Genomic DNA, 23,816 nt, shown 5'->3' with positions numbered 1-23,816 from the left:
GACACTTGCTGTTACACACACACACACACACACACACACACACACACACACACACACACACACGCACGTTATGCCTGAAGGTCAGCGGTTGAGCATTTGCCCTTCAAGGCCCTAGTGTGGGTAGTGGTGCACACCTTAGCCTGAGCACGCACAGGCACAGGCAGAGGCCAAGACACCTAACAAGGGCCTTTGTCTTTCTGGTTTCTTAGGTGCATAAAACTTGATCCAAGTTAATTGACTACTGATATCTCTGGACTCAGGAAAAAAAGTTTGTGTGTATGTTTTTGAGATGGAACTTAGGATTTATATTTGTTTGTTTGGTTGGTTGTTCTGTCCCCCTTCCCCCTTCCTCTACAGATAGTCTCACTCTAAAACTGGCTGTGTAGCCTAGCATGACCTCAGAGTTGTGACAACCTCCTGTCTTAAGTGCTAGGATTACAAGTGCACACTGCTGTCCATTAGGCGAACGTTTTGTTTAGAAGTATGTTAAGGAGGAAGGATATAGCTTGGTGGTTTAGCATTTGCTTAGCATCAACAGAGGCCATGAGTCCACTGCTGAGGGAGGGAGGGAGAGATTCTAAAGTAATAACTATAAATTCCCATGCAATAATCCTTTATTTAAAAAAAATAATGAAATTCTATTTGTTCATTCATTCCTTCCCCAAACATTTATTAAGCACAGTTTCTTAATCCCAAGAGAATAGTGGCTGTGGCCTTTAATTAGAACTGTAAAAGACACTGTTGTAGAGTGGAAAAAGCAAGAAAGAAAACAAGCAATTAAGATACTCTGGTGGGTCTTTAATCCCAGCACTCAGAAGGCAGAGACAAGCGGTTCTCTTGAGTCTGAGGCCAGCCTGGTCTACAGAGTGAGTTTCAAGACAGCCAGGGCTACACAGAGAAAGTCTTTCTTGGAAAATATGACAAGAACAACAAAAAGACACTCTGGTGGACTGAACATAACTAGGGTATAAGGAATGAATACGAGGTGAGACCACGCTAAGCCAGCCTGGCAGAAATGACTACCACTGGGCACCGATATTTAAATGGCTCTTTAGGAATGAGAGAGGGCTGGCCAGTACCTCTGTGGCACAGTACTTGCCCAGCAGGCATGAGACCCTAGAGTCAATCCTTAGTGTTCCTTTGAAACAGCAGAAAGTTGGACTATGGCTGCTGGAGGGGCCTTCTATAGGAGTAGGCAGCACCCTCCTGTGCTCATTATGTGTTCTAGGGTCTAGAGCTCTAACAGTAAACAAGACAGGTAAGTCAGGAGGGGAGAAGTAAAACCTAAGAAAACCGTGAAACAAGAAGAGAAGACAGAGGAGTCCCTGAGGACAAGGCATCTGAGTACAGATCAGAGTGAGGCAGAGGAGGAACCTCAGAAGGAGGCACAGTAAGTGCCAAAGCCCTGGGTTGGCTGTAGGTCTAAAAATGTGGAAAGACAGTCAGCCAGAGATCATAGCTGAGAGCTGTTGGGGAGATACCTTGGAGAACCTGGCATGCATCCCAAGTGACTCTGAGGGATCATCAACAAAATGACTGTGGAGTTAAAGGAAAAATTTCAGAAGTGAGTTGGAATATGAATATATATATATATATATTTTTCAGGCACTGTGCCATACACTGCCATCCTAGCACTTCAGAGATAGAGGCAGGAGAATCAGATCAGGGCTGGGGAGAAGACTCCATTAATAGAGTGGTTGTCAACAACCATGAAGCTTTGAGTTCTAATACCAGCACCCGCATGAACAAGAAAACGCCAGTGCTGTGCATGATGGTGTGTGCCTTTAGTCCTAACACTCAGGAGGTGAGCTCCAGGCCAGCCTCACCTACATAGTGTTCTAAGCCAGCCAGTAGTACATATTGAGACCTTTCTCCAAAAGTTGGAATTGTATATGCCAACACTGTTTCAGGGGCAGTAAAAGAGCATTCAAAGAAATAATGTGGAGAACCAGACAGACAGACAGACAGACACACACATATACACATATGATAGAGAACAATAGAGAAATGAGCCTGATGTCAACCTCTGTCCTCTAGGGTTACCTGCAAACACACACACACTAAACCAAAAACAAACAGAAGAGATGTTCAAGGTCACCTTAGTTTCATAACAAGTTCAAGTCCAGCCTGAGTCCAGCAGATCCTGTATCAGACAAAGAGCCAGGTATGGTGATGCATACTTGGGATCTCAGGACTTCAGAGGCAGAAGCAAGAGAGTCAGCAAAAGTCCAAGGACAGTTTTGTGTTCCTATCAGGTTCTCAGTAGTTAGGAGTGCTTGCTACTCTTGTGGAGGACAAGTACCACTACTGGGAGGCTTGCAACTCCCTGTGACCCCAGCTCTATGAGCATTTGAAGCCTCTGGCCTCCCTGGGCACAGAACTCAAGTGTACATACCCATACACAGACCCGCATATGCAGAAGTGAAAAAAAAAAAAAAAAAAAAAGCAAGCTGAGCAGAGTGGCACCCAGCATAAGGGAGGTAGAGGCAGGTAGTTCTCTGAGTTCAAGACCAGCCTAGTCTAGATAGTGAGTGAGTTCCAGGACGGCCAGAGCTACATGGTGAGACCCTGTCTCGATGATGATGATAGATCAATGAGAGGAAAACAGACTAAGCCTATGCATTCAGGAAAAAGAAAACAAAACCTCTTAAACTGAAGGCAGAATGCTCAACCTCCCTTATAATGAGAAAAATGTGGTAGTGCCATTTTTTATTTTATTCTTCAGATTGGCAAGTCACCAGAAGTTTATTAACACTGCTGAGATGGTGTAGGAAACAGGTGCTCTCACCTAATGCTGATGGAAGTGTAAATTGATTTAATTCCTATAGAGGCCAGTTTGGTGATATCTGTCAAAATTCTCCCTTGGTGTTCACTTAAAAAGTTGTCTAGTATTCACTTGTGGGGGGGGGGGGGAAGAAGAGGAACAAGTGAAGGAGGAAGAAGAGGAGGAAGAGGAGGAGCAGGAGCAGGAGCAGGAGCAGAAGGAGCAGGAGCAGAAGGAGCAGAAGGAGCAGAAGGAGCAGAAGGAGCAGAAGGAGCAGGAGCAGGAGGAGCAGGAGGAGCAGGAGCAGGAGGAGCAGGAGGAGCAGGAGCAGGAGCAGGAGGAGCAGGAGGAGCAGGAGGAGCAGGAGGAGCAGGAGGAGCAGGAGGAGCAGGAGGAGCAGGAGCAGGAGCAGGAGCAGGAGCAGGAGCAGGAGCAGGAGCAGGAGCAGGAGCAGCAGCAGCAGGAGCAGCAGCAGCAGCAGCAGCAGCAGCAGCAGCAGCAGCAGCAGCAGCAGCAGCAGCAGCAGCAACACAGCTATAGTTATAAGGCAGGGCATGATGGTGCACCCTCCATTAGTCCTAGCACCTGGTAGGCAGAGGCAAGTGTATCTCTGTGAGATCCAGGCCAGGCCAGCCTCGACTACATAGTGAGTTCCACGAGAGCCAGAGCTGAGTAGTGGTGGTCTTCTGTCAGTTGTCTTTGAAGGTTTGTTTGTGACTGTTTTTCTCTTAACGTTCCAGGCAATATAGGCTATCTGACTTTGAAGCTCCATTTTACTGTGCTGTTTCTGCCAGTTCTTTCTCTGCTCCTTTATTTATTTGTAGTACTGGGCACCAAACCCAGAGCTTCCTGCATGCTCTGCCACTAAGCTATACCCTCCCCCCAGAGGTCACTTTTAAATTTGTTTTGCTTGGGATGGGCTCTTGTTTTGTATCTGGAACTCACTATATAGCCCAGACTATCTTTGACCAGCTACCCTTCCTTCCTCTATCTCTTTGAGTGCTGGGGTTATAGCTGTGCCTGGATTCCTTTTACATCAGTTTAATGATCTGCTCTCTCTCTCTCTCTCTCTCTCTCTCTCTCTCTCTCTCTCTCTCTCTCCTTTTACCTTTCCTTCTAACCTTATTTTTACTTCTGAAGAAATATATTTGCTAATCTTTTACCCCCCCAATTAAGCTTCAATGCTTGAAAATACAGAACTAACCCTACTCCATCCATAAGAAAATGGGGAGAAGCAACCCTTGTCCCAGCCTCAGTTTTGATTCTCTAAAGGCAGAGATCAACAGCTGAAAGTCCAAGGGGCTGCCCTGGTGCCTACAGTCCTTTGGCTTCGTAGGAGGCCACAGTGGGCTGTGCAAGGGCACTGCCCTATTGTTCACGCTTATGCAAAAGCACTCCCACTACTGAGATTCAGCCAGAAGGTCCTCAACAGGGATGAAGGACCCTGGAGGCCCAGGCTGCAGGCTCCCTGGAGCTAGGAACAGGCAAACTTTTGCGTGGGATAGAAAGATGTGGAGCCATTTAAATGCTAAGAACTCTACTGGAGGCTTACTTCTTCTAGTAAGGGTTACATCTGGTTTTCGGTACCTCCCTATAACACTAGAGCCCTCCTACTGTGAGGTAAACCTGTGTAAATTCTAACACAGCTAAACAGGATTCCACTGACTTGCTTCCAAGCTCCCTAATTGTGGCAATAGAAGCATGAATTCTTTAGGCAACACAGGCCATTGGGACAATTTAGATTGATGCTGGACTAGATGAGGGACCAGAGAGGTGGCCTAATGGTTAACAGCACTTGCCACTTTTCCAGAGGGATTGAGTTTGGCTCCTAACATCCACATTAGGCAGCTCCCAACAGCCTATAACTCCAGTTGCAGGGACTCTAACACTCTTCTGACCTCTGAGCATCTGCACACACATGTACAACACACACATATAGACATTAAATAAACCTTAAAAAATGGCTGTAGGACCTTGAGCTTTCTGAGCCCTGGACTAATCTGTAGAGTATGGGTTTCTTGGCCTTCAGAATCACTTTCTTCACAGCTATGGAGGTGAGGCCTTTGTACATGATAAGGAGCTTTGTAGAGTGTATCCTGGCCCAATGGGAAAAGTTGGAACTGTTTACATTGGGGAAATTCATAAAAGGTCATTTTAAAAGTTTCTGTTGTTTTTAACTATAATAGGTTTATTAACTGAGAATTTCATATGTACAATGTATTTTGATCATATTTACACTCAGCTCTCGCCCACTAAGAAGCCCTTCTCAAAGCTAGGCATGCTGGTCTGCAATGCCAGCTTTTGTGAGGCTAAGGCAAGGGATCACGAAGTCCCAGACTGGGCCTCTAGGCCAGCACTGCTTTCTTATTCTTTAGTGTAGAAGTCTGCAGGCTTGTTTTGTCCCAGTGTCCTGTGTAGCATATGGTTCTTGCTCAGCTGTCATGTTACTTATTTAGTTATTAAGACAAGGGCTCATATATCTCAGGCAGACCTGTAGCTTCCTATGTAGCTGAGGGGAACCCTCAATTCCTGATCCTCCTATTGCTACCTTCCTATTACTAGAATTACAGGCTTGTGCTACCTACTATATCAATCGTGTGTGTGTGTGTGTGTGCGTGTATGTGCATCTGTGCACATAAATGTGTGTGTATGTATGTGTGTGTATAGTATACATACATAAAATGTATATACATAAAATGGCCTTTAAATGTTTTTTTTTTTTTTGGTTTGGTTGGTTTTTGTTTTTCTTTTTTAAAAAAGATGTATTTATTTGTTTATTTATTTTATGTATGCACCATTGCTCTCTTCAGATACACCAGAAAAGGGCATCAGACCCCATTGCAGATGGTTGTGAGCCACCATGTAGCTGCTGGGAATTAAACTCCGGACCTCTGGAAGAACAGTCAGTGCTCTTAACCACTGAGCCATCTCTTCAGCCCATTTTGTTTTGTTTTGTTTTGAAGACAGGGTTTCTCTGTGTAGATCCTGGCTGTCCTGGAACTCACTCTGTAGACCAGAATGGCCTTGAACTCTGAGATCTACCTGCCTCTTCCTCTCAAGTGCTGGGATTAAAGACATGTGCCATCACTGCCTAGCACTGTTGATTTTTATTAACCTTTATTTTTACTTTATATGTTTAGGTGTTTTGCCTGCACACATGTCTGTTTACAACATGCATGCATCGCCTTTGGAGGCCAGAATTTCAATGAGAATCTACATAATTTTCATCCCTCCTCCAATTATGTATTATACACCTTACTGAGACCATTGTACACATGTTTCAGACTGACCCACTTGGGACTGTGTAACTTATCAAGGGGCTCATCCCTGGTGTAAACTTTGTCTCTCTCTTTCTCAGTAGTCATTGAGTAGCTCTTCATCTAGGGCTGAGGCCCTGTTTGTTTTCTCCTATACACCTTGGCATGCCAACCTGTATTTTTTTTTTTTTTTTTCGAGACAGGGTTTCTCTTTGTAGTCCTAGAACTCACTCTATAGACCAGGCTGGCCTTGAACTCAGAAATCCGCCTGCCTCTGCCTCCCAAGTGCTGGGATTAAAGGTGTGCGCCACCACTGCTGCACCAACTTGTATTCTTATTGACAATATTGTCAATGACAACTGGTATTATCATTACACAGGTGCCATTTAGGCAATCATGTTGTTGAGATTTCATGGGTGCAGCTTCTCTGTCATGTCTAGAAGACACTATCTAGCAGCAGGTGGCCTGGTTTTCTGGCTCCAACAGTCTTTCTTCCCCACTTCTGCAATGTTCCAAGAGCTTTAAGTTGAGGGATTGTGCTGTAGATGTATTAAGTGGGGCTGAGCAGCTGTTGTCTGCGCTCTGGCCAGTTGGGGTCTCTGCAGTGGCCTCACTGCTGTAGAAGAAACTTCTCTAAATAGACCTGATAGCTGCACATACCTGGAGTGTAAGGTCAGCAGTTTACAGCAGTCAGGACTATAATAGCTTAGAAAAATCACAGCGGTAGGTTCTCTTCCAGGATCCACAACTTCTTGAGTCAGATTGGCTGCACCAAGCATGAGTTCTCTCTTACTGAGCAGAGCTTAAATCCAATTAGATAGCTGTTGGTTAGCCCCAAGAAAAAAGTGCCACTTTTGAACCTCTGGAGATGTCTTGCCAGGTTGGTCATGTTCTGAGGCTTAACAACCAGGCAGGGCTGTTAACTCCTTGCACAGCATCTTACAATCCTGTGAGAGCTAGTCCTCAGGTCTCCAGGTTAGGGCTAGCTTGAGTCCTCCAAGCCATGTGGCAGAAGTGTGTGTGTGTGGGGGGGGGGGGGGGGGGAGTCTTCAAAAATAGCATCTTACCTTTTAAGTTCTGGGAAATACCAAGGGCCATTACAATAACCTATATTGTTTTGAGAGTTTGGATTTCTCACCACTATGAGCAATATTCTTAGAAACATTCAGAACTAATCTGTGATTTCCAGTCTATGAGTCATCATTATCACCATCACCATTACCACCACCACTACCACCATCATCATCTGAGACAGTCTCACTGTACCTGCAGACTTGAAATTCTCTATGTGGCTAAGGATAACCTTGAGCCTCTTGGCTTTTCTGCTTCTGCCATCTAGACACTGGGAATGCAAAATGCCGACCATGCCTAGCTCAACTCAGATTTTTTCTTTGTTCTATTCTGTTTCTTGTTTATTTGTTTGTTTGATTTGGTTTTTGAGATAAGTCTCACGATGCAGACTTGGCTGGCCTCAAACTCATAGAAATCTACCTGCTTTGCCTTTCCAGTGCTGGGTTTTAAGGTTTGCTCCACCATACCCAGCTCAGTTCAAATCTGAAGAGTCTCTGTCTTCATCCTACCACAAGACATTTCATTGGCATACAGAGAGTAGAGCGAGACAAGATGGAATTCTTAGATGATTAAGTAAGTACAGTGCCTTTGCCCCACTAGGTGTGTAGCTTGTGTTTATATCAATTGAGTTTTAAGTTCTTTGTGTGGGAATTTTGTAGGTTGAGAATTTACTAATATAAATCTGACTGATAAATTACAAGCCTCTAGAATTTTGATTTTGCCAGGTTAAGGAGATTTGTGACAGCTGACCACAGCGGGTAGATGGCTGGAAATGGGAGCAGGATTTGCAGCAAGAGAAAGAGTTGGGCGGCCTCTGCATGGGCACTGTGGAGACCTTGGGGGTGGGAAACCACGTTACTAGACTAGAGCCAGTGCTACTGTGGGTGCCACCTTTTTATTATTTCATGCAACATTACTATACCTTTTTTTTTTTTTTTTTTTTTTTTTTTGGAGACAGGGTTTCTCTGTGTAGCTCTGGTTCTCCTGGAACTAGCTCTGTTCACCAGGCTGGCCTTGAATTCAGAGATCCTCCTGCCTCTGCCTCTCCCTCTGCCTCCCCAATGCTAAGATTAAAGGCATGCAATATCACTACTCAGTTTATATATTTTTTAATTTAATTTTTTGATATTTATTCAATTGATTGTATGTGTGTTTTTTCAGTATGTATATCCATGGACCACACGTGTGCTTGGTGTCTGTGGTGGTCAGAAGAGGGTATTGGAGTCCCCTGGAACTGGAGCTATTTATACATGATTGTGAACCATTCTATGGGCTCTGGAAACAAACCCAGGTCTTCTGGAAGAGGAACAAATGCTCTTAACCACTGAGCATCACCTAGCCCCTCACTATCGTGCTTCTTTCTTCCTTCCTTCCTTCCATTTGTGTGTTTGTTTTGAGGCAGGGTCTCCCTATACAGCACTGGCTGTTCTGGAACGATTACACTTTTATTGCTATTTCCATTCTAACCTACTTGTAATGTGCTCTGATTCTGACATTAGCAGACAATATTGTATACTTTTTTTTTTCTGTTTGGTATTTGGTACTAGGGATTGAGCCTAGGGCATTGTGCATGCTAGGCAGGTGCTCTCAGCCTAGACTCAGTCCTTTTCAAAAGTAATCAATAATTAATATATTTATTTATTTTGATTTGTAACTCTGTTGGCCTTTCTTTCTTTTTTTTTTTTCAGCTCAAAGAAAATTTTAGCTGGGCAGTGGCGCACGCCTTTAATCCCAGCACTTGGGAGGCAGAGGCAGGCGGATTTCTGAGTTCGAGGCCAGCCTGGAGCCTGGTCTACAAAGTGAGTTCCAGGACAGCCAGGGCTACACAGAGAAACCCTGTCTCGAAAAAACAAAACAAAAAACAAAACAAACAAACAAACAAAAAGACAATTTTAATAGATGAAAAAGCTCCTACAGCTGGGAACCTGTTGTGGTGGCTATTCCTGATTGTCAATTTGATTATATCTGGAATGAACTACAATCCAGAATTGGAAGGCTCACCTGTGATCATGATCTTGAGGCTGGGAGATACAAGTTTCTGACTTGGATCTTGGCATGGAGATCTTGAGGCATAGTGGCTATGGATCCCAGAAGACTAAGGCAAGGAGATCTCTGAGTTCAAGGTCATCTGGGACAAAGCAACTCCCAGATCCAGGCTTGGTGGTACACACCTATCTGGGCCAATCTTCTGCTGGAGACCTATATAAAGACATTAAAAGAAGGAAGACACTTGATTCTTTGCTTGTTACCCATAAGTTCTGTGACTCTAGAGAACCCTGACTAATACACCTGTAAATCTCTCCAGCTGCCTCCCTCCTCCCATCTCAGGAAGAGAATGAAGGAGAAGGAAAGAAGCCATGCAAATTAAGGTGGCATGGAGATCAGACACTCAGAGGACAATCAACTAGGTACTGGGGAGGAGGCTTTAGAAAAGGAGGCCAGGGTAGCAGAAAAGCCATCCTTAATTCTGACCAGAGTCTAAAAGAGAGAGACTAAATAAATAAATAATAAATAAATAAATAAAAACAAACAAACAGGAAAGAAAGAGTTAAAAAGAGTTGTGCTTTTTGGGCTCAAGCCAATAACCTGTCGGACCCAGACAAACTTCATGGAGACTTGTGACTTGGAAGGACTGCCTCTTCTTTCTTCTCTCTCTGTCTCTGTCTTTCTCTCCCCTCCCCTTCCCCCTTCTTCCTTCCTTCCTTCCTTCCTTCCTTCCTTCCTTCCTTCCTTCCTTCCTTCCTTCTTTTGTAGACAGGCTCTTACTATTTTGTCCTGGCTGGTCTGAAACCCTTTTATGTAGATTAGGCTAGCCTTTGATCCTTGAATTCATAGAGGTCCACCTGCCTCTGCCTCCCTATTTAAGAGTTTCACCACCAGGCCTGGCTGGCCTGAACTCCTGACCTTTCTGCCTCAGTCTACCAAGTGCTAGGATTACAGTGTCAACACCATACTGGCTTTTTTTTTTAAATTAAGATTTTGTATTTTGAATTACATCTAGCACCTATTCATCTTTCCATTTCTATGTATTGGGGAGGGTATGCCACACCTTGTTAAAGTTGATCTTCTTCTTCTATCATGTGGGTCCTGTGACTCTATCTCAGGTTATCAAGCTTTGTAACAAGCATCTTTACCCACAGAGGACAACTTGTGGGAGTGGGTTCTTTCTACCATGTGGTTTCAGGGATCGAACGCAGGCCCTCAGGCTTGGTGGAAGACTCCTTTACTGGCCAAGTCTCCTTGCCAGGCCTTAATTTTTCATTCTTGAAGCATGGTCTCCATAATTTTCTCAGTTGGTCTTAAACCTGTGATAACTTTCTCTTCCTATATTACTGAGTTGTGTCAACATAAACTACAGCTTTCATCTGAAAGGAAATAGGAGATAGTTTATTCTGTAGCCATTTTGAGTAACCATGTCCAGTACACAGATTTAGGTTACCCCAAACTTCACATCGCAATGTGGAAGCAGTTTCATGAAGTTTTATTGTTGTAAAGAACAAAGAAAGTCATAAATCAAGGCAAGATTAAGATATATTACTGAGCACATCGGGGAGATAGTTATAGCAAGATGGGGGAAATTTTCTAAAGGCCTAAGATGCTATATGAGGACATTTTTGGCATTTTGATTGGTCTAAGCTAGTAGTCTACTACATTTAATAGATTTCAAAGATTTTTATTGTCAGCCACAGATGTTGGTTTCTATGCAGAGGTAGATAGGAGTAGCTGTTCTGGAGGCTAAAGGTAGCCTAGAATAAGGTAATCACCCTCTGGACCTGTAGCATTTCAGCCTCCCCACAGTACTGGAATTATCAGTGTCTGCACATATAGCTTCTTTTCAGTAGTTTTTCATTCACAGTTGGGATCACAGATGTACACCATCACTGCCTGGCTGGAAATGTTCTTTTGCTTTATTTTGAGACAGAGTCTCAGGGTTGTTCAACTACTGACTGTGTCCCATTGGGGTAGGACTATCCTCTATCTAGAAATACTGAAGAAATGAAAAGCGGTTGCTTACACCTGCAATCAGCACCCAGGCCAGAGGGAAGATAGTAGACCAGCTAGGTCTATGCAGCAAATTCTAGGCCAGCAAGATCCTTGTCTCAACAACAACAACAACAACAACGTCATCAACAACAGAAAGGTCTGGGCAAGTGTCTTAGTTTGGATTTTATTGCTATGAAGAAACACCAGGACCATGGCAACTCTTATAAATGCAAATACTTAATAGGGCCTGGCTTACAGTTTCAGAAGTTTAGTCCAGTATCAGAATGGCAGGAAGCATGGCAGAGTGCCAGCAGACACAGTTCTGGAGAAGGAGCTGAGAGTTCTACAAATGGATTGCAAGCAGCAGAAGGAGACTGTGTGCCACATTGGACATAGCTTGAGCTTAGGAGACCTCAAAGCCCACTTTCACAGTGACACAATTCCTCCAACAAGGCCACACCTACTCCAACAAGGCCACATCTTCTAATTGTTCCTATGGGACAAGCATTCAAACACATGACTATATAGGGGCCATATGTATTCAAACCGCTACAACAAGCCATTATCCTTTTGTTCAAACTTCCAATCTTTTATTCCCTGAGCTAAAAAGCTTATTTGCCAGTCATAGTGATACATATCTGGAATCTCAGTACTGGGGAGGCTAAGGAAGAAGGCTTATAAATTGGAGGCCAGTTTAGTCTATATAGTGAGTTCTAGCTACAGTTTTATATAGCAAGACATATTTCAAAGCAACAACAGGGGGCAGGAGAGATGGCTCAGTGATTAAGAGCACTAATTGCTCTTTCAGAGGTCTTGAGTTCAATTGCCAGCAACCACATGGTGGCTCACAACCATCTGTAATGGGATCCAATGCACTCTTCTGGTGGTGTGTGCCTGAAGACAGCCGCTGTATACTCATATAAATAAAAATAAGTAAATCTTAAAAAAGAGAAGCAACCACATTGAAACAAAAGCATGTGGTTTGAGACATAACTCAGTGGCAGAGCTCTTACATGGCATGTTCGAGATCCTGGTTCAAAGTCTGGAGAAATGGTCAGTGGTCAAGAGGGCTTGTTACTCTTTTAGAGGATGACAGTTTGATTCCCAACACCCAAGTTAGGTGGCTTACAACTGCTTATAATTATAGTTTCAAAGGATCTGAGGGTAGCTTCAGGAGACACCAGAGATACCTTCACTGTCTTTGAAAGCACATACACACATGTGGCATATACACATAAACATACAGACATACACAGAGCAAAAATAAATCTTAAAAAAATGTACTGGGTGTGGTGGTGTATGCCCATAATTCTAGCACTAGGGTAGAAGAGGCAGGTAGATCTCTGCGATTTCATGACTACCCTGGTCTACATCGTGAGTTCCAGAGCTACATAGTGGTGGCACACGCCTTTAATCCCAGCATTTGGGAGGCAGAGGCAGGAGGATTTCTGAGTTCGAGGCCAGCCTGGTCTACAGAGTGAGTTCCAGGACAGCCAGGACTACACAGAGAAACCCTGTCTCGAAAAACCAAAAAAAAAAAAAGAAAAAGAAAAACACACAAATAAGAAAACAACAAACCCAAAACTTTTCCTTATTCAATCTTCAGTAGTGCAGGTGAAAAACCAGTAGGGAGTTGGAGGTGTGTCTCAGTGAACAGAATGCTTGCCTAGCATACAGGAAGTCCTGGGTCCCTCCCCCAAGGACACATAGCCTGGGTATGATAGCAGACACCTATCAAACCAGCACTTGGGAAGCAGAATCCGGAAGACCAGAAGTTCAAGGTCATCCTTGGATACATATAGAATTGGAGGTCTATCTGGGATAGTGAGGCCTTGTGTCAACAAATCAACTAAACAAAATGGGAGCTGAAGAGGTGGCTCAGTAGTTACGAACACTGTGACTTTTGCAGAAGACTCTGTCTGGTTCCTTTGTAATCACCAGGATGGCACCTCATAACCATCTAAGAAAATTCCAGTCCCAGGAGAGCCAATATGCTCTTTTGACCTCTGTAGGTACTGAACATGAACATGGCACATATGTGCAAATGCAACATCTGTACACTTAATATTTTTAAAAAAAATCTAAAAACAAAAGACTAGTACACATGTACCCAGTCCCACACATGCACATGCCCACATGAACATACACACAAATAATGAACTTACCAGGTACAGTGGCACATCTCTGTAATGTCAGCATTTTGGAAGTTGAGATTAGAGGAACACTGAAAGTTCAAGTCCATCCTGGTCTACACTATGAATATATAGTGAATTCCATACCAGCTTGGGCTACGGAGCCAGACTCTGTGTTCAAAAAGTGTGTGTATATGTGAAGAGGTTAATTCTTCAATTAAATGAAAGCATACTATAGGTTTTTTTTTTTTTTTTTTTTTTTTTTGGTTTTTTGAGACAGGGTTTCTCTGTTAGCCTTGGCTGTCCTGGAACTCACTCGGTAGACCAGGCTGGCCTCGAACTCAGAAATCCGCCTGCCTCTGCCTCCCAAGTGCTGGGATTAAAGGCGTGCGCCACCACTGCCCGGCGCATACTATAGTTTTAATCTTGTAATTTGTGTATGCTTTAAACAGTTCAGAGCCAGTTTGATTCCCAAGAACAACACACACAGAGTTGAGTGCAGTGGCTGCCTGTGATTCCAGCACTGGAGTGATGGTTTATTATGAATTTAAGGCTATGCAGGGCTATCTATATAGAGTCATTGTCTCAAAAGAATCATTCAAACAAACAAACAAAATGCTCATTCTCTCCCAGTGTGATGGCAAACACCTTTAATCCCAGCATTCCAGAAGAAGAGGCAGGTGGAGCTCTGTGAGTTTGAGGCCAGCCTGGTCTACATAGTGAGTTCTAGGACAGCCAGGGCTACACAGTGAGATCCTATTTCAAAAAAAAAACAAAACAAAGTACAAGGTCATTTCCAGGCAATGGGAGATCCTGTGTCAAAACTGATATCATCTTTTAGGGGACACTTTGGCAGTATCTATGAAAACAAATACGCACGACCTTTGACACCATAATCTCAAGTGTAGGACTTTAACCTAGAAATATGTCCATGTTTGTACCAGAAGATAAGTGTGTGAAATTACTAACTTCAGCCTTGTTTGTCACAGGCAAAACAGGAAATAACTTAATCTACTGGAGGGAAAATGTTGAATCAGTTATGGCATTGAAAAGGTGGGGAGACCTGGCACAGTGGTCCACACCCAAAATCCCAGCCTAGGAGCTGGAGGCAGGAAGATCAGAAGTTCAACAGTAACCTCAGTTCCACAGAGCGTTTAAGACCATCTTATAGATATGTGTGTGTCCGCACACACACACTACGGAGCTCTATTACAAGGATGAGGTGGACTAGAAACACAATTGCTTCTGGGTAAGAAAAAGGGCAAATGTAGGGAGCCTTACTTTGTTTGACAGTTTTAGAATTGTTAACAAAGACAGAATATAGTTTTATTTATTTTTTAAGATTTTATTTTTTTTATGAATGTGAATACACTGTCACTCTCTTCAGACACACCAGAAGAGGGCATTGGATCCCATTACAGATGGCTGTGAGCCACCATGTGGTTGCTGGGAATTGAACTCAGGACCTCTGGAAGAGCAATATTAGTGCTCTTACTTGAAGAGCCATCTCTCAAGCCCCTGAATACAGTTTTATTTAATTTGGGGATTTTTGTCTTTTCTTTTTTGAGATATGGATTCACTATGCAGTCCAGGCTAGCTTCTTGCCTCAGCCTCCCAAGCCTTGGGGTTATAGGCATGTACCACCACACTTGGAAAATACTGTTTGCTTGTTTTTAAGACAGGGTCTGGCTAGCCTGGAACTCTCTATGTAGATCATGCTGGCCTTCAACTCACAGAGATCTGCCTGCCTTTGCCTCCCTAGTGCTGCTACTAAGGGTGTGTCCCACTGCGCCCAGCCACAAAGACTATTTTTCAGAAGGGCTTACATACCTGTAATTCCAGCCAGCAGTAGAGACACAGGAAAATTTTTAGTTCAAGGTCAGCCCGCAATTTATCTAGTCACAGGGTACAGTGGCACTAGGGAGGCAGAGGCAGCATGATCACTGCCAGTTCTAAGCCAGCAAGGGCTATACACCAAGTCGCTGTCTCAAAAAAGAAAAAGGAACCTACGAATTAACTCAACAAGGTGCTCTGACTTCATTTGAGCTGTATCAAGTGGCCCCTGACCCAAACAAACAAACAAAAAATGTTCTGTAAAAAATAACTTCCTCATGGGACTATAAAGAATTCAATAGAACATTGTACATAAGGTCTTCCATACCTACTGAATTCAGGTATTCCACTTAGTTTATTTACATTTTCATATTCCTATCCTTGGGTAGGATTGATTTTAACTTTTGTTTTTTTCTTTTTTGGGGGGGTGGGAACAGGGTTTCTCTGTATACTTCTGACTGTCCTGGAACTCACTCTGTAGACCAGGCTGGCTTAGAACTCAGAAATCTGCCTGCCTCTGCCTACCAAGTGCTGGGACTAAAGGCGTGTGCCACCACTGCCCGACTGATTTTAACTTTTGAAGGTAATGAAAATGTATAGATGGTGTCAGATCTGTGTTGTTTGTATATAGAGATAGTATCTTCTGCCTCCAGTTGACACTGGATTTATTCTGTAGTTGAGGATGACCATGCATTCATTCTTAATCTTCCCGTCACCTCCTCCCAAGTGCTGGGAGCTCAGTACCATTAAGCCAGGTCAACTGTGTTGACTTAATAAACAATTCATTCATCTCTTTGTGGCACAACAGACCAGTCAATTTTGGTGGACTGCTGGCTGTTTGTTTTTCCCCCATAGGGTTCTCTTTGTAGTGATGGATGTCCCGAAGCTCGCTTTGTAGTCCAGGTTGTGTTTGAACTCAAGAGATCAGCCTGCCTCTGCCTTCCAATTAATTAAAGGGATTAAAGGTCACCTGTCACCACCACACAACTGCTGGCTGTCTTAAGCAAGCCTAACCAGCAAAACTGACCTGGCACTTGGGAGCCATCTGTTAACCTCTGGGCATGGCAGATCAAGGGCACTAAGTTGAAAGAAGTTGGCTCCAAGATCCGTCTATATACATTGTCAAGTTAGGAACAGGACTTTCAGTGTTTTTAGGACTAAGTTTTAGAATTAACTTCTTGTTGAAGCAGTCAGGGGAGAGAGTGAAATTTTTAAGGAGGCTTGCCCAATAACTAGCTAGACAACCGTTTCCAGGACTCTGAGATCACGAGGCGCCAAAACTGCACGCCCCACAGTTTGTGCCAACCTCTGCCCCTGTTATCCCCCGTCCCAACTGCGGTGCCCAAACCCAGGCCTCTACAATGGATCCAAGGCCCAGGGCCTACCATCCGGCACCTTCTCGGTCCTTCGCCTCCGCCTATCCCGATGTAGAAACAGGGTGTGCCCTCCCTTTTCCGAACACAGACCCCATCCTTAGGGGCGGGTACAGGGGCCCCAAGCCGAGGCCCCTGAGGTTGGCGGGAGCCCGAGGGGGCGGGCCGCCAGGGAATGGGGGAAAAGCAGTGAGAAGAGCGGCGCGCGCGGCTCTCAAACTCGCGCCGCCTTCAGCTCACGGGCGAACCCCACCCTCTCCGTCACCAAAGGCGCCCAGCCAATGGGCGAGCCGGAAAGGCCGGGCTTACGAGCGAGGGACAGAGAGGGGGAGCCACGCGAGGGGGAAGGGATGTCCAAGGCGGGCTGCACTTGACTGACAGCTCACTCCAGCCAATCCTCCGTGAGGCTTCTCCGCTCTCCTCTTTGCTGGGCTCTGTTCGACGTCCCACCTTCTCTTCCTCCACCCCCCCCTTTGCGTCCCGCCCCGCCTCCCCTCCCCCACTCTGCGGGCAAATCACTGCTGGAAAGAGGCGGGGGCCTGAGCGGCAGGCTCGTGTGGAGCCTTGAGGTAGGATTGACGGGCGCCCGGACCAATAAGAGGCAGGCTGATGGCGCGGCTGTGGCCGGGGCCGACCAATGGGCGCGCGGCCTGGGGGCGGAGGCCCAGGTTCCAAACGCTCCGCGGCGCCATGGGCTGAAAACTCAACCGAGATGGAATCTCCCAGTCTGAACCGGTTTCAACCGGTTCCGAGTTTGAGGCACTAGGAGGAGGGGGAGAAGCGGCTGCAGCGGCCGCGGCAGGAGCAGCGGGAGCTTCAGCATCAGCAAGAGCAACAGTAGCTACAGCCCCGGCGGCCGTGCCTGTTCCAGCCTTTGCTGCAGCAGTCGTGCAACCATCCCGAGGGGGAGGGGGGAGCCACCAGTCGCTGAGGAGCACGCGAAGGGGGGAAAGTTTAGGCTAGCCCGGGTGGGGGGCCCGGCGCCGGAGCGGCGTGAGCGAGGGAGCCCTGTGTGGTAGGGGGAGCCGGACTGCAACTGGCGGCAGAGCGGCCCCGGCCGTACGGACTCGCGCTGCTGCTCCCGCCGCCGCCTGTGGCTGGAGGGTCCTGGGCTCCGTCTCACGGACCGGCCCGCTCCCCTCCCCCTTTCTTCCCTCCCCAGCCGGGCGGGAGCATTTATTATTCGGATTAATTCCCCTTTTTGGTGGGGCGCGTGTGTGTGCGTGCGCGCGTGTGTGTGCGTGAGTGTGTGTTGGGTGGAGTTGTCCCTGGAATAGTAAATATTGAGCTTTTTTTTTTTTTTTTTTTGCCCTTCTCTGTTTTTTTTTAATTTCTTTTTTTTTTTAAGGTGGGAAAACTGTGAAACCCACCTTGATTTCCTCCCCTCTCCCTCCTCCCCACCTTCCCTCGCCCCAAGCCCGGACAAGGAAGGAAGAAGCAGTTGGTTGAATTTCTGGGTAAGTCGGTCGTGTGCTCGGGGCCGAGGGTCGGGCGGCGGCGCGGCGGGCATGAGGCGAGAGGCGAGGCGGGCGGCGGGCGCGGGGCCCTCTGCGGAGCCTGCGATTGAATGGAAGCGCTTCTGTCGCTCGGTGATGGAGGCGGGGAGGCGGCCGCGGGAGGGGAGCGCTTGCTGGGTCATCGGCGTGTGCGGGTGGCGGTGGAGGAAGGCGAGAAGCGTGGTAGTGAGGCTGAGCCCCTGCGCGTGGGTGGAAAGGCTTCCCCAGTCCAAAGGGCTGGGGAGAGTTGGGGGTGATTCAGGAACGTCTCTGTAAATTATTAGGAGTGGAAGTTTCCAGAAATATTTAGTGCAGCAGCATTGAAACGTCCGCTTGCATCACGTGGCCCCCTCGGTGGAGAGCTTGGGATGGGGGAGGGAGGGGCTACCGAGTCCCTTCTTCTGTGAAGAAACTCGAAAGCCTTGTGGGTGATTTTTGTTGTTGTTGGTTTTGTGAGGGGGAGAGAGAGAGTGTGTGTGTGTGAGTGTGTAAAACAAGAAATAGAAAAAACCGAGTTAATTTCTTTACGGGGATAGGCAAGTAGGGTTCCGTGTTGGAGGATTTTTCGCCCGGGGCTTATATGTGTTAGTGGAACCGTGAGCTGCTGGCCATGGACAGTGAATGATGCCCTCCCTGATCCTTCTTCTGGTTTCTTGAGTTTGGGGTGGAGGAGAGGAAGTGGTGGTAGTAGAGGATGCACTGAATACTCGCCAAGGCGGGACCTCAGATCACTCAGAGGACATGCTGCATAGAGAATAGGGCGGTGAACTTAAGGCGCCGGGTCTAAATGCCTCCTCCGAGTATGGGCGGGGTGAGTGCGTGCTCCTGTGAGCTATAGTTAGAAGCGCTGAGAGTCGTTCGGGTGGGAAGCCAGAGGAGGGCGGGCTCTTCCTAGTGAGGCGTGTGTTTCTTACTGAATGAAGCAGGCGATTGCCCACACACCGAGTAGCAGTCTTTTGTAGCGTCTTATTTTTTGATTTAATGTGAACTTAGCTTTTAGATGGCAACTGTAGATAGTGGTTTTGCTGCTTGCAGTGCCATTGAAGATATATGGGCAATCACTTGTAGAGTCACCGCATTGCTTGATGGTTCCCTACTGTTTGCAATTCAGTGAGTGGAATTTGGGATTGGGGGGACACCAACAAGAAAGATGAATCAATGAGAAAGTGAACACTCCCTCCATAGCTGCATTACTTAGTGCATGAGTCTGTATCTTAAGGGTGTGGGTCACAGCTGATAGTGGAAAGAATATTTGGAAGCTGTTTGATTGGGACAGCTAAATGTGCTTGGCATTGACCACAATGCCACCATTTCTGGATTACCTATAGTTGAATAGGTAGGTCATTTTGGAAGATAACCACTAGTTCCAAGAAAGGCCAACAACTGTATTTAAGCATTCTTAGATTGCACCCCTCCCCCACATGAGTCTAGTAGGGAAGACCAACTTGAAAATGAAACTTAGGTGTAGGGGCACTTGACTAAACATTTAATCATTTATTACTTTTTTTTAAAAAAACTATAAATTGTGATAGTGTCTGAAACAAGCTGGTTGCAGTTTTTAACCATAAAGTCGAAAATTCTGTTTTAATTTGTAAGTTGTGACACTTGAAGATATTGGAAAGCATAGTCTTTTCTTCGTGGGATATATTTTCTCTTGTATATTAGTGTTTGATCTATTTTTTTCCTTAAGACAGTGTCTCACTGTGTGTCCCAGTCTGTGCTTCCATCTCTTCTGGGATTATAGATGTCTGTTATCCCATTTGACTCTTGTGAAGGGAGGTTATTTTGGGTTTTGAGCCTTATATAAATGAGGCTGCTAGCCTTGGTGTTAATATTCCTTTCACCTCCCAGGTGCTTTCTTTAACTTTTAATATACAATTTACTTTTACTTTATGTTCATTGGTGTTTTGCCTGCGTGTATGTCTGTGGAGGTGTCAGAAAACCTGGAACTGGAGTTACAGATCTGCAGTGTGGGTGCTGAGAATTGAACCCAAGGTCCTTTGGAAGCACAGCCAGTGCTGTTAACCACTGAGCTATCTCTCCAGCCCAGTTTCTTTATCTTTCTGTGAGTCTAAATGTAAGCATATCTCTCCCTAGGACAGAATGTTTGGACTCTTGAAGGAGTTTGAGTTGGGAACACAGGCAGGTCTTAATCTTGTCGCCTTTGTCTGTTAACAGTAGTATGGTGGGTTCATCTCTGGGCTGTAGTTTAGCCTTGGCCTGATTATTAATTACTTGAGGACTTCATAGCTCAGGCTGGCCCTAAACTCTATGTAGGTGAGGCTTGTTTTTGATCTTCTGATTTAGGTGTCAAGAGTGCTGGGGTTTGAGGTGCACATGACCACTTCTGGTTTGAAACCCAGGGTTTCATGCATAGTAGAGCAACACTTTACTGACTAAGCTGAACCTAATCTTTGATTTATTGTAACTAAGTTATATCTTGAACATGATTAATAAAACCTTTGTGCTAAAGTTATATCAGCAGCACCACCACAGAAATTCAATGGAGAAAATGCTGGCCTTAGCTGTGTTTTGAGACAGGTTTCACTATACAGCTTTGGCTGGGGTGAAAGGTTAGGTGACCACTCCTTGTTTTTTATTCAGGATCTCTGCAGTCCAAGATGTCCTGGCATTCACACTTCTGCCTTCACCTCCTAGGTGTTGGGATATAGGACTAAACCACCAAGCCCTACTTTGTACAGGTTTCCAACTGTTAAAGAAAAGGACAGCACTGAATGGCTCAGCAGTTAAGAATTCCTACTGCTCTTGGTGAGGACCCAGTACCCATTCTGGGTGGCTCATAATCACTATAACTCCAGCTCAGTGGAATCCCACCTTGCTCTGGCCTATACAGGCACCTGTACTCAGACCCACGCACAAACAGTAAAAAATAAGAAAGTCTTAAAAACAACTTTTTCTTACCAACCTAATTAATTATTCAGAAACTGCAATCAAGCATGCTATTCATTTTTTTTAAATCTTGGAGGTTTTCTAAACACTGCTGTAAAAGGTATCATGGATATGTTTAAAGTATCCTCTTTAAATGATACTCAAAATTGTTTAAATTTGAGCTACAAGCCAGATGTAGTGGCTCACACTACACCTCTGGTTGCAGTGCCTGGAAGGTTGAGGCAGAGTATTCATATGCAGCTCTGTAGCTGGGAGAGGATTCGACTATTGAGCTACTTGTATAAGTCCAGCCTGTAATCTGCAGGCTGTATTGAGTCTGAGACAGAAGGATGGCAAGTTCAAGGGTTGCCTGGCTAGAGTGACTTCATTGCCAGCTAGCAACTCAGTCCTATCTGAAAATAAAACCAAAGGGTGGGGAAATAGCCCAGTGATGGTGTGCTGTGCCTAGCATTTACAGAGTTCAGCCTCTCAGTACCACAAAAATAAGAAAAGTTGGTAGAATATTTTTATATGCTTGTGTACACTTTGGAGGTAAGAGGTCAGCTTGTGGGGGTCAGGTCTTTCCATCGTGTGCACGCATGTAGGTCCCTTGGATTGAACTCTGGCTATTTGGCAAGTACATTAACCATTGGGCTATTTTGCCAGGCCCTGTTGCCCAGAATATAATACTTTTTTTTTCTATTGCTTTATTTATTGATAATACTTAGTTTTGGGTGCAGCTTTATTATGTAGCCCTAGCTGTCCTGACAGTGTAACTCAGGCTGGTCTCTGATGCAGGAAGTGTGATCCTCTTACCTCTATAATTCTGGGATTGGAGGCATGAGCCCCACGTGTTCTTCTCTGGTTAGTTTCTCAAAGCTAATGCTGCTCAGGATTGACTAGTTGAATCAGTAGGGCTACACATTTTGGGGGTAGGGTTCGGGGTGCCTTAGAATCGTGAGAGCACCTTAGTTGTATTCTTCCACTCCTCCAGTCTTTTAAGACAGGGTCTTACTGTTTAGTCCAGGCTAACTTTGGATTCATGGCTTGGTTCTTCTCTCTCTCTCTCTCTCTCTCTCTCTCTCTCTCTCTCTCTCTCTCTCTTCATTGCTTGGGTCTCTTACAGTGTATTTTCTTTCCTTTCGGTTCAAGGGAAGTGTATGCTTGAAGATTTTGATTTTTTTTTTTTTTTTTTCCAGTTAAGATCTTACTGTGTTTCTCAGTCTAGCATGGCATTTGACAGTAGTTACAGCCCAGGGTGGCTTCATATTAAAAAGACTCCTTGTCTCAATTTTTCAAGTTCTGGGTTACTTATGTGATACCATGTTCTTGGTATGAATGGTATTTTAATGTTTAAACACAGTTGAGAATGGAAAGTAATATAGCTGAGCAGCTTGGATGTAGAAAATAAATTTTATAGAGGTTAAGGGGGTTCTTAAAACTACTGTGTATGATACAAAAATCAGTGTTTTAAGATTGTTGCCAGGCAGTGGTGGCGCACGCCTTTAATCCCAGCACCTGGGAGGCAGAGGCAGGCAGATTTCTGAGTTCGAGGCCAGCCTGGTCTACCGAGTGAATTCCAGGACAGCCAATGCTATACAGAGAAACCCTGTCTTGAAAAACCAAAAAAAAAAAAAAAAAAAAAAGATTGTCCTGTTTGAGATGCTAGACTAAGCTATTCAAAAGATTCACTTAAGAATATTTAAAAAAAAAAATCCTTGAAATCACATTTAAATTTTTGAAAAAAAGCACTTGTAAAGAGAGCTGGGCATAAAAGTGGTAAAGTACATGCCTAGCATGCCATCCCTGGCACTTATAAACCAGGTATGGTATAAGGGAGCTGGAGAAGTAAAGACGGGGGTCACAACTTCAGAGAGATTCAGGTAAGCCAGGGCTAAGACCATGGTGGAGAAACGGGGGGGGGGGGGGGGGCAGGGGGGAATCAGTCAAGCAAGAATCTGTAGGGTAGCCTTGTCATGGTCACACACTTCTATAGTCACTACACTTGGGAGACTGGTGGCTAGTGAGACCTGTCTGTCTCTGCCTCTACCATCACACCCTTACCTCCAAAGCAAAGCAACTTTGAGAGATATGGAATCATAATGGACTCAGTTGAAAAATAGATTGGTGTAGTAAATGGAGTAGTAAAACACTAGGAAAGTTGAGTGAACCTAACAAATAATGTAGTTATTGAATAGCTTAGTAATGCAATTTTGTTACTTGCTTCATAATAATTAGGTGAAATTTCTGTAATCTGAGTATTTGCATGAACAATGTTGAAGTAAATTTACTTGACTTGAAAGTTTGACTATTAACTGCTGACCAAACTTCTTAAGTAACTTCATCTTTTTTTTTTCTTTCAGTAATCTATGCCAGCAATTATGACAATGTTAGCAGACCATGCAGCTCGTCAGCTGCTTGATTTCAGCCAAAAACTGGATATCAACCTTTTAGACAATGTGGTGAATTGCTTATACCATGGAGAAGGAGCCCAGGTAAAGTAGATGACCAAAGCCTTATAAAATTATTAAAATGAAACAAAGTAGTTGAATATTTTTATATAAAATATATTTTATAGTTTATATAAATTTGGAATTATTTGCTAATGAGAATTAGTCTGGGGAAAGTATTAATGTTGAATGTGGTCAAGGGGAAAATTAGGAATATGCTTGCCTGGCTTTTCTATTTTTTATTTTTCCTTTTGAGACAGTCTCAACTGTTGACCAGGCTGACAGCATGCACCACCAATCCGGGCTCTTTTTAGTACCCTTTAGAGGCCAGATATCCTAGAGTTGTGAGTCACCTGAAGTGTACTTGTTCTGGGTATAGTGATGGTTACTTGTTCTTTTATATATATTTGGAGTGAATAGTCTTGATTATTTTTTAATGAATATGCCTGTATGTCTGTGTATCATTTTGTGCCCTTGTCTCATGGAGGCCAGAAGGTGGTATCAGATCCCCTGGACTAGAGTTACAGGCATTGAGGTATCATGGGGATCAAACCCAGAACCTCTGGA

At 44.8% G+C, this 23,816-nt stretch overlaps 1 protein-coding gene and 1 long non-coding RNA gene across 6 annotated transcripts in view; one reads left to right on the top strand and one right to left on the bottom strand.

The window, feature by feature from the left end:
- Positions 1-16,649, bottom strand: part of LOC117713178 (uncharacterized) — a 34,522-nt gene extending 17,873 nt beyond the window's left edge. For 2 of the 4 annotated variants that reach the window (XR_013111711.1, XR_013111710.1), the window contains exons 1-2: positions 16,427-16,649; positions 9,094-9,291 (exon numbers count right to left, since the gene is read on the bottom strand). This is a non-coding gene — a long non-coding RNA (uncharacterized LOC117713178). Of the gene's footprint in view, positions 1-9,093; positions 9,292-10,141; positions 10,458-13,241; positions 13,380-15,038; positions 15,126-16,426 lie in introns of all 4 variants that reach the window. The other 2 variants (XR_013111712.1, XR_004607370.2) reach the window with 2 other exon arrangements.
- Positions 16,650-17,057: 408 nt separating this feature from the next.
- Xpo1 (exportin 1) overlaps positions 17,058-23,816 on the top strand; it is a 38,596-nt gene continuing 31,837 nt past the window's right edge. The window contains exons 1-2 of one of the 2 annotated variants that reach the window (XM_034508475.1): positions 17,058-17,871; positions 23,163-23,294. In XM_034508475.1, coding sequence (XP_034364366.1) covers positions 23,169-23,294 — 126 coding nt within the window. In that variant the 5' untranslated portion in view covers positions 17,058-17,871; positions 23,163-23,168. Of the gene's footprint in view, positions 17,872-20,514; positions 20,680-23,162; positions 23,295-23,816 lie in introns of those variants that run through there. The other variant, XM_076938025.1, reaches the window with a different exon arrangement.

Source organism: Arvicanthis niloticus, chromosome 7, assembly GCF_011762505.2.
Source record: "Arvicanthis niloticus isolate mArvNil1 chromosome 7, mArvNil1.pat.X, whole genome shotgun sequence".
In the NCBI taxonomy this organism is placed as follows: Eukaryota; Metazoa; Chordata; class Mammalia; order Rodentia; family Muridae; genus Arvicanthis; species Arvicanthis niloticus.
The sequence above is the reverse complement of the archived record's forward strand: the minus strand, read 5'-3'. Positions and strand labels throughout refer to the sequence as shown.